At 46.5% G+C, this 12,234-nt stretch overlaps 1 protein-coding gene across 1 annotated transcript in view; it reads left to right on the top strand.

The window, feature by feature from the left end:
• Positions 1-10,128: 10,128 nt before the first annotated feature.
• LOC121169732 (protoheme IX farnesyltransferase, mitochondrial) overlaps positions 10,129-12,234 on the top strand; it is a 119,939-nt gene continuing 117,833 nt past the window's right edge. Inside the window, exon 1 of the mRNA XM_041000390.1 lies at positions 10,129-10,239. Coding sequence (XP_040856324.1) covers positions 10,197-10,239 — 43 coding nt within the window. The 5' untranslated portion in view covers positions 10,129-10,196. The remainder of the gene's footprint in view (positions 10,240-12,234) is intronic.

The raw sequence follows: 12,234 nt of genomic DNA, 5'->3' as shown, positions 1-12,234 counted from the left end.
TGGTGGAGGGAACCAGCTCTCCCTTCCTCTCTAGCCTCCACCACCCAGGGGACGTGGAAGGGAGTGGCACTGCAAAGATTCATTTTTTCCCACTCAGTCTCTCCTTAGAAACTGGAAACGACTGCAGTGGGTTTCAAATGTTTCTCCCTCGGTGGCGTAAGTCACAGCATGCAAGCCAGCGTCTCCTACGCAGCTATGTCTTCTGTGTTCCTACTGATTTCTGGCTCTTCAATCCCTGCTCACGGGCAAGATCTTATCAGTGGAAAAAATTCTTCACTACTTTGGGGCAAAACTCTATTAAATAAGGGCGGCTTTTTTTTTTTTTTTGGTTTGATTCTATAAAGTTAAATGATCCCATTTAAACCGCTACAAGATTATATCCTTTTCATATTTTTGGCTTTAAAATGAAGTCTTTTATGAAATGATTACAACACTAGGTGGTAGTTTGATTTAAACACCCTTACAGTGTTAAAGGTTGGCAACCCCTCTGTGGGTTCTGAAATTATTTTTTGAAATCTTTTTCTGGTCTACGTAACCCCAAACCCTATGAACCACTGGAATGCATCTTCAAATAATTTTTCAACAAGTGGAATATTTTCTGAGCCCCTGGGTTTCTGAGAATGCCTGCATGCCCCCACTGAAATACAAATTGCTGGTTGTGACTTTCTTAGCTCATCACTCCCTCTTCCTTCACAGGCACTTGGCATCCAACTGTTGCAGAGGAAATATCTGAGACCAACATTAACTTGTGTTCTTTTAGAAACAAGCTTTTGCTGAATCGTGAGGTTTTTTTGTTTTTCCAGTTTCTTTCTGAAGGCATCTTGGGCCTCTCCTGCAAGAGCGTGTCACAATGACTTCGTGGTGACTGATGACCAAGGTACCACTCTCCACTTATGTCCTAAATTAGGATGTTACAGACATAAATGTGTTAACTTTTATTCCTTTTTTGGCCCTGGAGAGGTTAACAATTTGAAGTCAAGGCATAAATGCAGCATACAAATGACAGCAGGACTAATTCGAGAGGGACTGGCACTATCATGCAGTTGATAAAATCGCCACCTGGGATGCCAGCATCCCGTATGAATCTCAGTTCGAATCCCTGCTGCTCCACTTTTGATCCAGCTGGGTACATTCTGGGGCAAGAGCAGTAGATGGCCCAAGTTCTGGGGCTTCTGCATCCATGTGGGAGATGCAGCCAGAGCTCCGGGCTCTTGGCTTTGGCTTCATCCAGCCCTTGTCATTGTGACCATTTAGGTAGTAAACCAACGGCTGGCCATCATGGCACCTGCTCCTTCCTCATGCTGGCTAAGACAGAGTTGCCTCACGGGAACGTGAGCACATGAGATTGACAGGGTGGCATCTTAGCACAGTGCTACACAGAACTTATACATTTTTTTAAAAAACGATATGACCTTCCGATACAGTTCCCCCTTATCACAAATCTAGTTTCTATACTCAACTAACCACTGTATCCCTGAACAGTTGGGAGTTGAACGGTGTCTCCCAAAAGAATTATTGAAATTCTAACCCCTGTTCCCGAGAAAGCGTTCGTAACTGGATGCAGTCAATTTCAGGTGTGCCTATTCGGTAGAGCCTCATTCAGTGACTAACATCCTTAGGAGAAATTTATAATTAGATACATACAGGGAGAGTTTCATACTAAGAAACACAGAATGATGGTTTTGCCTGAAGACAGAAGCAGAGATTGGAGCTTTGGTAACACGAGCCAATGGATACCACCCTGGGGGTGCTGGACACTGGCTAAGTGCAGAGGGCTCCGAGCAAGCACGGCCCTATTGACATTTGCAGCTCCTATAACTAACAGACAGTGCATATCTGTTGCTCCAAGTCATTCCGTGTGTGGCGCTTGGCCATAGCAATACCAGGACACTAAGAAAGAGGTCTCAAATGCCAGGGATTTCAAGTGCTTTATCTGTAAAATGTGTGTGAGAATATGTTCAGGGTTTACAGATGGTTGAGAAGATTAAATGTGACCTAAGGAGACAAGGTACGTAAATTCTGGCACATTCTATCTACTTAAAAAGAATGGGCTATTTCTGTTACTATCATTAGTGTCACTGCACCACTGCTAGCCGCACCTTCCATTTTTATATACTCATAATTTTTACACACAAACTGCATGATTTTTATAAAATAATAAAATCACTTAACAAAGCACACACACACATACACACAAAACGCCAGACCCACCACAAAAGATTTCTGATTTATTGGGTCTTAGGTCCCTGAAATGAATGACTGTTTGAAGGTGTCCAGACACGGACTCATTAAATACTGAAGGTACGATGTAGTACCTGTAGTACCTGTAGTCCCTGTTCCATAAATATGGAAATCAAGGTCAAAGGAAATTGCACCCAAGTCAGAAAAAATCTAAGATCAAGTAGCTTTTTGGAGTCTGAACTTTAATAACTTCACTGGTGTAATGAAATGTGAAACTCCAGACTTAGTATGAAAGAAAAAAAAAAAAAGTCCCAGATAATGAGAACTCCGTAATACATAAAACATGGGAGACAGTCCAGCAGGAGGATTAGGAACACGTGCGTTGGAAGCAGACTGGTTGGAAACGCCAGCCGCGGCACTGACTGTGTGTGAACCTGGGAAAATGATTGAACCTTTGGAGCTTCCAGGTTCATCTGCAAATGAGCACGGCGTCCATCAGGTGGTCTTGCGCAGGGTGAATGGGGCGCCGTGGTAGACCGTCCTTATTCTCGCAGGGAGCACAAAGTGAACGTTAGCCATACAGTGATATTTCCGAAGCGCCACGTCACCTTCTGCCACCGACTTGCTTTGAAGGCATACATGGACGGCCAAAGGGCCAAAGATGAAGACGAGCGGCTCCTTTTGCAAAAGATGTGACATTCGTGGAAGACTGCGGTCCTCGGGGCAGCTTCTCTGAGAGTCTGATTCATCTGCAAGACGCCTTGTGTTTTGAAATTCTCCATTTGTATAATACTGAAAGGTCGTTTCCCAGAGCACATGACAACTGATTTTAACAGGGCCTCACAATTAACAAACACAACTGTTGTCTTTGTGACCGAGCTCAAGGACAATTTTCTTAAGCAGTGGTGGCCAGCAGCATTTGTTTCTGGCTATGTTTGAACATTCCACGACATTCTTCATCAGGTAGGCTCCAAGACGCTGAGGACACAAAGAAATATTATCCTGGTGGAAAACCGGACATCGTAACATCATCAAGAGTAGGCCAGCAGGTATCAGCAAGAAACAAGATATGAAATGACTGTACAAAAGTAGGCAAGCAGGTATGATATGAAATGACTGTACAAACTTGCTTATTTCATATCCTTTAAACCACTGTGTTTATCATACATCAAACAAGTCACCACAACCAGGCTTCTTTTTCATTAACAATGATATGCCTTTTGGAGAAGTGACATGGTTCCAGTTGCTCCTCTGTGTCATTTGTCCTCGTAAATTTTTAAAGAAGACTTATTTATTTTGAAAATGAGAGTAACAGAGAAAGATCTTTCACCTACTGGCTCACTCTCCAGATGGCCACAGGGGCCAGTGCTTAGGTCAGGCAGAAACCAGGAGGTATGGCTTCACCCAGGTCTCATATTTGGGTGGTAGGGTCACAAAGCTTGGGCCATCTTCTGTACTTTCCCACAGCCATGAGCAGGGAACCGGATCAGTGAGCAGTTGGGACATGAACTGGTGCCCACCTGGGAAGCTACTCTCGCAGGCAGCGATTTCACCCACTGTACCACAATGCTGGCTCCCTTGTCCTCACAAAGCATTCATGGCAGGTTGCTTAACCCCTGTGCCACTCACTCAGTGTCTCATCCAGAATTCAATGAGCAGAAATCCACAAAGTAGTCTGGGCATCACAATGGACTTGTAAGCATGAAGTCTGCAAATGGATATTCCTGGCTGGGGTGCAAGTACCTCAACACTGTCTTTAAGAAACATGGTTTTATTTGTGGTTGTTGTCTTTTTTGTTTTATTTATTTATATATATTTTTTGGAACTATGCCTTTGTCAGTACGTATTTATGTCCACATGCTTGAAACTTCATAGTTGCAAGACAGGTGCCTGGTTCAAGAAATGACACTTTTTTTAAAAAAAGATTTATTTATTTATTGGAAAATCTGATATACAGAGAGGAAGATCTTTCATCTGATGATTCACTCCCCAAGTGGCCACAATGGCCGGAGCTGAACCAATCCAAAACCAGGAGCCAGGAGCTTCTTCCAGGTCTCCCATGTGGATGCAGGGTTCCAAGGCTCTGGGCCATCCTCCACTGCTCTCCCAGGCCACAAGCAGGGAGCTGGATGGGAAGTGGGGCCACCAGGACACAAACCAGTGCCCATATGGGAACCTGGCACATGCAGGGCAATGACTTTAGCAGCTAGTCTACCATGCCAGCCCCCAGAAATGACATTCTCTGCTTCTTGAAATATAAGAAAAGGAAAGGTGATGAGTCCAGTTTTTTTCACATGCCCATCTCTTTCAACACTATGCCAAACCAGCCCCCCAATCTCAGCAGCAGGCTTCTTCTGTCTCTTAAGCCAGAACTGGGTAACCTGGCCACCTTGAGGTGTATACAACTCTGAGAATATGGAGTACTAGGCAAATACGAATGAGATCTCTGTGCTTGGATGCAACACAATGGAGCAGCAGTGCAGCAGATTAAGCCACCGTCTACAGTGCTGACATTGCCTAGTGCACTGGTTTGAGTTTTGCCTGTCCATTTCCCATCCAGCTAACTGGAAAAATCAGCAGATGATGGCTCAATTACTTGGGTTATGCACCCATGTCAGAGACCCCGGGGAATCCCTGACCCCAGCTCTGGCCATTGTGGTCATTCAGGGAGATTATGATCTCTAGCTCTCCTCCTAATTCTGCTTTTTCAAATGAATTAATTAGAAAAAAAAATTCCTCTGCTTGACTAAAAGCAAGCATGATTAATCTCCAGGGGCTTGGCATTTTACTTCCCTTATCAAAGTCGGGGTCTGTTTAGTAAAAGCGCAGAAGGCTACAACACTGGAGCCAGCTGTTGCCACACAGATTAGCGTGGCTGGTTAGTGCTGCATATCAACAGCTGTGATTTTATAAGCTGAGTCCAGCCACGTTAGTTTACTTAGCTTTGCTGTTATCTATAATTTGCCCTAGCGGTATTTTGGTTTGAACTGAGTAAGCGTTCTTGACAGAAATGTAAAGTTAACACTGCATTAAACAAGTTTGCAATTTATTTCTTCATCTGTTTCAGGTCTGATATGGCAGTGCCCCTGACAGCCAGGCTCCCTATTCCACCCAGCCTGTTCCTACTCTGGATTCTACACATGGCTTTAACTCTTGTTCTAAGACGTTGTTCAAGTTCTAGCCATCTTATCTACATCCCGGCTGGTGTGCAAGGCAATGCTTGCTACTGTTAATGTCACTTATGCTTGCATCCCGCTGTCCAGAATCCGTTTCTGTGTCATTCTAGGGTCCCAGGGGAGCTGGGAAATAATGTCTCTACTCTGGATGGCTGTGTCTTCTAATCTACATAACGAAAGCGTAGCTATGGATAGATGACCTGGCACCAAACGTGGTGATTTGTGATTTCTGGTCTTTCTGTGTAAGTTAATAAGCGTCATATTGAAAGTTAAAATTACATTCCATACAACTTACTTAATATAGACAGTTCAGTAGTTTTTAGCACACTCAGTTGTACAACCTTAACCATCATCAATTTTGGAAAAGTTTCATCCTCCCGCCCCAAAAGTTAACTGTACTGCGTATTCTTTGGCAATCACTCCTTTTATCCCCCTATTCCCATCTCAAACTATTACTCTATCTTCATGAATTTGACTATTCTGAATATTTTATGTAAATGCATCCATGGATTTGGCTCTTCTGAATATTGTACCTGAATGGAACCATCTGAAATGCGGCCTTCAGTAACTAGTTCCTTTCACTTGGTGTAGTGCTTTATCCTTCATTCTTGCTGTAGCTCGCACTAGTATCTCATTCCTGTTTTCTGACCAAACATTCCACTGGGTGGATATACCACATTTTACTTCTAATCAGTTGATGGACACTTGGTGTGTGTCCACTTTTTGCCTATTATGAATAATGCTACTCTGAATACATTTCTGGGGAGACAAATCTTTTTACTTCTCCCCATTACGTCTTTGGAAAAGGGATTTTATGGCTGGGTCACACAGTAGCTCTATGTTTGATTTACTCAAAAATAACTGAATTGGTTTTTTTTTTTTTTTTTGAAACTGGCCATATGATTTTACATTCCCACCAGCAATATAAGAGGGTTGGAATTCCTCCACGTCCTTATTACATTTGGGACTATTGGACTTTTTGATGCTAGCCATTTTGGTGAGTGTGAAGTGGTATGCCGCTACGGTTTTGACTTGCTTGCCTTTTTCCAAATGACTAATGATGCTAGGCCCCTTCCCCACTCCTGGACCCTTCCCTTGCCCTGTGATTGTTGGGACTCGGAGATCTTCTGGGAGAAAAAAAAATCTACTGAGAGCCTTTACCAATGTCCAGGTTTTGAAGTCTACATTTTGAAAGCGTCATAGTTAGTTCTGTGTCACCTGGTGACGTTCTCATATATTTTTTTGCCAGACTCTGCTCAACTTTTAAGAGAAAGCTACACTTCTATCCACTGCGAGAAATTCAGCAATGCTTTGAAACATTATCTACTCAGAAATCACACACTGCAATATAAACTGCAGGTGTTATTCAGAATCCCTGAGCAGAAATTTCACCTGAAAGGAAACAGGCAGTGCTGTGGTCTACAGGGGCAAGGTGAAGCCTGTGACATCGGTATCCCATACAGGCACCACCAGTTCAAGTCCTGGCTACTCCACTTCTGATCCAGGTCCCTGTTAATGGCCTGGGAAGGCAAGAGTAGATGGCCCAAGACCTTGGGCCCCTGCCACTAACATGGGAGACCTGAAAGAAGCTCCTGGCTCCTGGCTCCAGCGTGGCCCAGCCCTGGCTGCTATAGCCATCTGGGGAGTGAATCAGCAGACTAGCCCATTCTTCACCCCCTCCCCACAACCCTTTCAAATAAATAAATAAAATCTTAAAAACAAAACAAAAAAAAAACAAACGGCAGCTGATATATAAGATACGAACAGTCCACAATACCACTTAGTATTGAGCCGAGTATTAGAACAGCAAGGAAAATAAGAAGTCATCAGGCAGGCTCTAAAGCAGGGGTGGGAACCCTTTTTTTTTCCCCCTGCCAAGAGCCACTGAATATTTATAACATCCTTCATGGGCTATTTGCAATTACCAACTGAAAAAAGGAGCTTTTATAGTTTCATTGCATTTTGAGTCCAGCCTACAAGTACCGTGGCACGGCCGGGCCAAATGATTTCATAGGCCCTATATGCATCCGTAAGGCCAGACATTCCTGTTCTAGAGGCTTTTTACATCATTATGTGTGTAAGGCTAGCATTTCCCACGTTTTCACAAAATGGGTTGTGTCGCAAGTATCTGGGAAAGAATGGCCTGAGTAAAGCTGCTCCTTCCTTAGTGCGGCATTAACGTGAACTGGGACAGCAATATGCCCAGGGCCCCAGGAATAAACTGTAACTGCCCCAAAGTATCACTGGGATGCTGTTCTCAGCTTTTCTGATTGCCATGTAAATGCTGGTGGCCACGAAACGTTACTTTTTCCAAAAGCACTTGCAGGAATTTCTTGTCAGGAGCATGGTAATCGCAAATGTTAGATTTATGCACTTTTTGACTAGTAAAGTCAGAATCCTTCAGTCCCCTCTCTTATAAATCACTTATTCCAGTTTTCTCAAATGAATAAAAACCTATGTATCCATGGTGATAGTTGGTCATAACTTGTCCCCATTTTTGGGAAGTTACCAAAATGACAGAAAAAGAAATCTGTTGGCCAAAAAGGCACATGCTATTAAACTCCTTCATAAACCTAGAGAATTTGGAAATTTCTGAGTATTCAAAACATTCATGTCCATCAAACTTTGACACAGCAGGGTTGTGGAATCTAGTATTCTCAGTTCTACGTATCCAAATTGTCTGCTTAAAAACATTACAGCGTCTTCTCCCTCTAGCCCACACCTCTTCTGATTCAAACGCGGAGCTGGCTGAGGAATCTCCTATTTTAAGCTTTACAGGTGATTCTGAAAGGAAAGTCAAGACTGAAATACTGTGGTTCATACATCACAGAGGCTGAGCCCCTGCGTCTGGAGACTCGGTCGAAGATGGCATGGTGGAAACTAACTTCATAACAGGTATGGGGGTACCGGCTTTGGTGTTGGCACTCAGCAGTTCGTAGACTGTGGCCAAGTAACTCGAAACTCTTTGAGTCTTCATGAGTCACTGGTAAAAAGGGCCAACTTGCGCTCTAGATGTAAACAGCAACTGTTTATAAAAGCACGTGGAAAGTTATAAAGCATCTGGAAAGTTCTAACAGTGCTGAAGGGTGTTTCCCTGTTCACATGGGGTGGGCTTTCCTGTCCTTGTGTGGTGGGGAAATCCTACTGGGCCGACCGCTGAGTCCTTGTGGAATTTTTGAAGTCCACACTAATATAACTTACACAGAAATGTGATTACATTGCCAGGTCACCCCACACCACACTATGATGCCAGCCCCGCTGTCTCTCAGTAGGTCCAGGGTAAGCTCCACATGAGCTGGGCTTCTCTTCACAGTGTCCCTCGCTGAGGTGGACCAAAGCGGCTCCCACCTCCTCCGTGAAAACAGGAATTACCCTAGTAGAGCTCTGCTTCTCTCTTCAACATTTATTTTAAAGGTTTATTTATTTTTATAAGAAAGGCAGATTTACAGAGAAAAGAGGCAGAAAGATCTATCTACTGGTTCACGCTCTGGAACAGCCAGAGCCATGTCAATCTGAAGCCAGGAGCCAGGAGCTACTTCTGGGTGTCCCACGAGCGTGCAGGGTCCCAAGGCTTTGGGCCATCTTCAACTGTTTTCCCAGGCTACAAGCAGGAAGCTAGATGGAAAGTGGAGCAACCAGGATATGAACCAGTGCTGAGATGGGATCCTGGCACATGCAAGGCAAGGACTTCAATTACTAGGTTACTGTCCCAGGCCCTCTCTCACTTTTTTAAAAACACTTATTTATTTTTATTGGAAAGTCAGATTTACAGAGAGAAGAGAAACAGAAAGATCTTCCATCCTCTGGTTCACTCCCCATGTGGCTACAGCTGAAGCTGAGCTAATCCAAAGCCAGGAGCTTCTTCTGGGTCTCCCACGTGGGTGCAGGGTCCCAAGGCTTTGGGCCGTCCTCAACTGCTTTCCCAGGCCACAAGCAGGGAGCTGGATGGGAAGTGGAGCAGCTGGGATCTGAGGGCCCACATGGAATTCCCCTGGAGTGTGCAAGGTGAGAATTTAGCCACTGAGTCATCACGCTAGGCCCTGTTTATCTTTTTAATCAAAAGCTGAATCTTGTATACATATTTACTTGTTAAACACAGATACTGAAGGGTCTTCAAAAGTTCATGGAAAAACAGAATTAAAGTAAGTTTATTTGGGTGCAAGAACATGCTTCATATTTATGCAGGTTTTTTCTCCCAAAATAATGCGTTTTCCCTGGATTTCAAAGCATGTTTGTACACAAACCATCTTTTAATTCCATTCCCCATGGGCTTTACCAAAGTCCCCTCACCAAGGGAAGTCTTACTGAGCTCTGCTTTAGCCAACACACCTAGCGATCCTAATTTCTCTAAAGCCGTCCATTCCTGGTAGGCACCCGAGACATTTCACTTCTCTCCACCTTTAAAATACCCGTAGGACGTGGACCTGAGTTCAGGCGACTCTGTGACACTTGTTCGTTCCGAAGCGCCCAAGGGGAGACATTCCCGGGGAGAGACGCCTCGGGATGCTCGCGTCACCTCTCGGTCGCCCTCAGGGGCCGGTTCAGCCCACAGCGCCCGGGTCCGGCCGGAGAAGGCCCGTCCAGCCCCCGGCGTGCCTCGTCCTGCCCGAGAACTGCGCCCCACACCGCGCTTCCCGCGTCCTCCACAGTACCTCGGCCCCGCGTCGCCGGCCATGCCCCTAACAGCACCGCACTCGGCCCGCGCCGCCCGCCCGTCGGAAGTGACGCGTCGGAAGCGTCCCTCCCCGCACAGGGGGCGGGGAAGGAAGATGGCGGCGCCCAGCAGCCGGTGAGGGGCTAGGACACCGGGAAGCCCCGGGGTGACCCAGCGCGTGCGTTATGGCCGCATCTCCGCACGCTCTCTCCTCACGCCTCCTGACAGGTACCCACACTCGCCTCGGGGACATTCTGGCCTCTGTGTTCTGTGGGAGGCCGTCAGTCAGTTCCGGCTGGCTGCAACCTTGGGAGCCCTTGGAGAGGTCGGCCGGTCGCCGGTAGCGAGGAAGTACCTTTCGGGGAGGCTGGAGGGAAGGAGGCGCGGAGCTACGGTCCAGGCTTGCGTGGTAACACCCCCGGGGGTCCACACCGCGACCTCGATCGCGGAGGGGCAGTGTCACGTGCTTTTCAGGTGGTGGAGCTGGAGGAGAGGGCAGGACTGGTTGGCTTGGCAGAGCCTCACCTGTTGGCGTGCCAGGACGAGGGAAGCTCATGGCATGTGTTCCTGAGACTCCTCGCTGGGGTCTGAAGAGTCACAGTGATGGGGCCAGGTGCAGACAGCAGGGCATACCTGCTCCCACCCGTTCCCCACCCAGACTCTGTATCATCTTCCCTTTGAAGGTACGGCGACAGGTGCATCTTGCAGCTGGGATGCCCTTCATCCATGGTCTCAGCTCAGAGGACACTGTAGCAGAGAGGCCCATTCTGACCGCCAAAGTCAGGCTCCGAATCACCTTCTTTCCTTCATTATGATTAGCACAATCTTTAATTGCATGTCCTGGTCTGTTCTCAGTGCCTCCCAGCTAGAATAGGAACAGGGCGGAGGGAACAACACAGTCTGTCTGGGTCACTTGTGTGTCCCCAGGGCCTCCCACACACTGCTGTTGCAGTTACTTGTGAATGATGGAATTTGTTCTCTTGGAACTATGAAAGAGGCAGGGGGGGATTGTTTTGCCCTCAGTATTTTAGGGTGATAGCTAATGGATGTGAGAGGAATACGTTTAAGCAGATCCACTGGCATGGGCCCCTTGCGGTTTGCAAAGGGCAGGGAAGTGTGGCTGAAACAAGACTGGCCAGGGTTTGGTCATTGTTGAACGCTCCTGCTTTTTTCATAGAAGTACAGTTTTCCAGGCCCAGCGGCATGGCCTAGCTGCTAAAGTCCTCACCCTGGACGCGCCAACATCCCATCTGGGTGCGGGTTCTAATCCTGGCAGCTCCACTTCCCATCCAACTCCCTGCTTGTGACCTGGGAAAGCAGTTGAGGATGGCCCAAAGCCTTGGGTCCCTGCACCCCACGTGGGAGACCCTGAAAAAGCTCCTGGCTCCTGGCTTTGGATTGGCACAGCACTGGCAGTGTCACTCACTTGGGGGAGTGAATCATCGGATGGAAGATTTTCTCTGTCTCTCCTCCTCTATGTATATCCGCCTTTCCAATAAAAATAAATAATTCTTTTTTTTAAAAAAAGAAGTACAATTTTCCATAAGGAAAAGCTGGTTTTTAAAAATGTATTTGAGAGGTAGAGAGAGGGAGAGAGGAATGTGCAAATTCGCACCTGCTGGTTCATGCCTCATCTATCCTCAATGGCCAAAATTGAGTGAGGCCAAATTCAGGAGCTGGGCAACACACTCCATCTCTCATTCAGTAGGGACAGGACCACTGCCTGAATTAAGAGCCATGTGGAGAACCTGGGTGCCCTAAAATGGGGTGGGTGTCTTCAGCACTAGGTCCAGTGTCCACCCCTTAAAGCCTGACGGTGTTTTCTTTCTTATTTCTTTTTTTAAAGGTCCTTGCTTCTTGTTTCAAATCACTTTTTGGTTACTTTACCATTCCTGACTGCTCTTTGATCATGACCTCACACGCTCATTCTCAGAGGCCTCCTCCTCCCGCAGTGTATAATTATCACTTCCCTGTGGTTTCTCCAGCTGCCTCCCTCTGGCTAGCTGGCTTGCTTTCTGCCCAGGCATGCTGTATTTTCAGCTTCCCCAGGGGATAATCCCCGAGGGTCCCAGTTCCAGTAGACAGACAGCTCCATATCCTGTGATGCTGGAGCCGCGTTTGCGAGGGTGGGACAGAGGAATTCATGGATGGCTTGCGTTCTGAAGCTGTGAACAGTCTCCAGAATGTCTGCCAGGAAGTGGTCTGTGTGACTCAGTGCAAGCC

Source organism: Ochotona curzoniae, unplaced genomic scaffold, assembly GCF_017591425.1.
Source record: "Ochotona curzoniae isolate NIBS_2020 unplaced genomic scaffold, NIBS_Ocur_1.0 scaffold_2453, whole genome shotgun sequence".
NCBI lineage: Eukaryota > Metazoa > Chordata > Mammalia > Lagomorpha > Ochotonidae > Ochotona > Ochotona curzoniae.
Note: the sequence above shows the minus strand (reverse complement) of the source record. Positions and strands in the feature narration are given on the sequence as shown.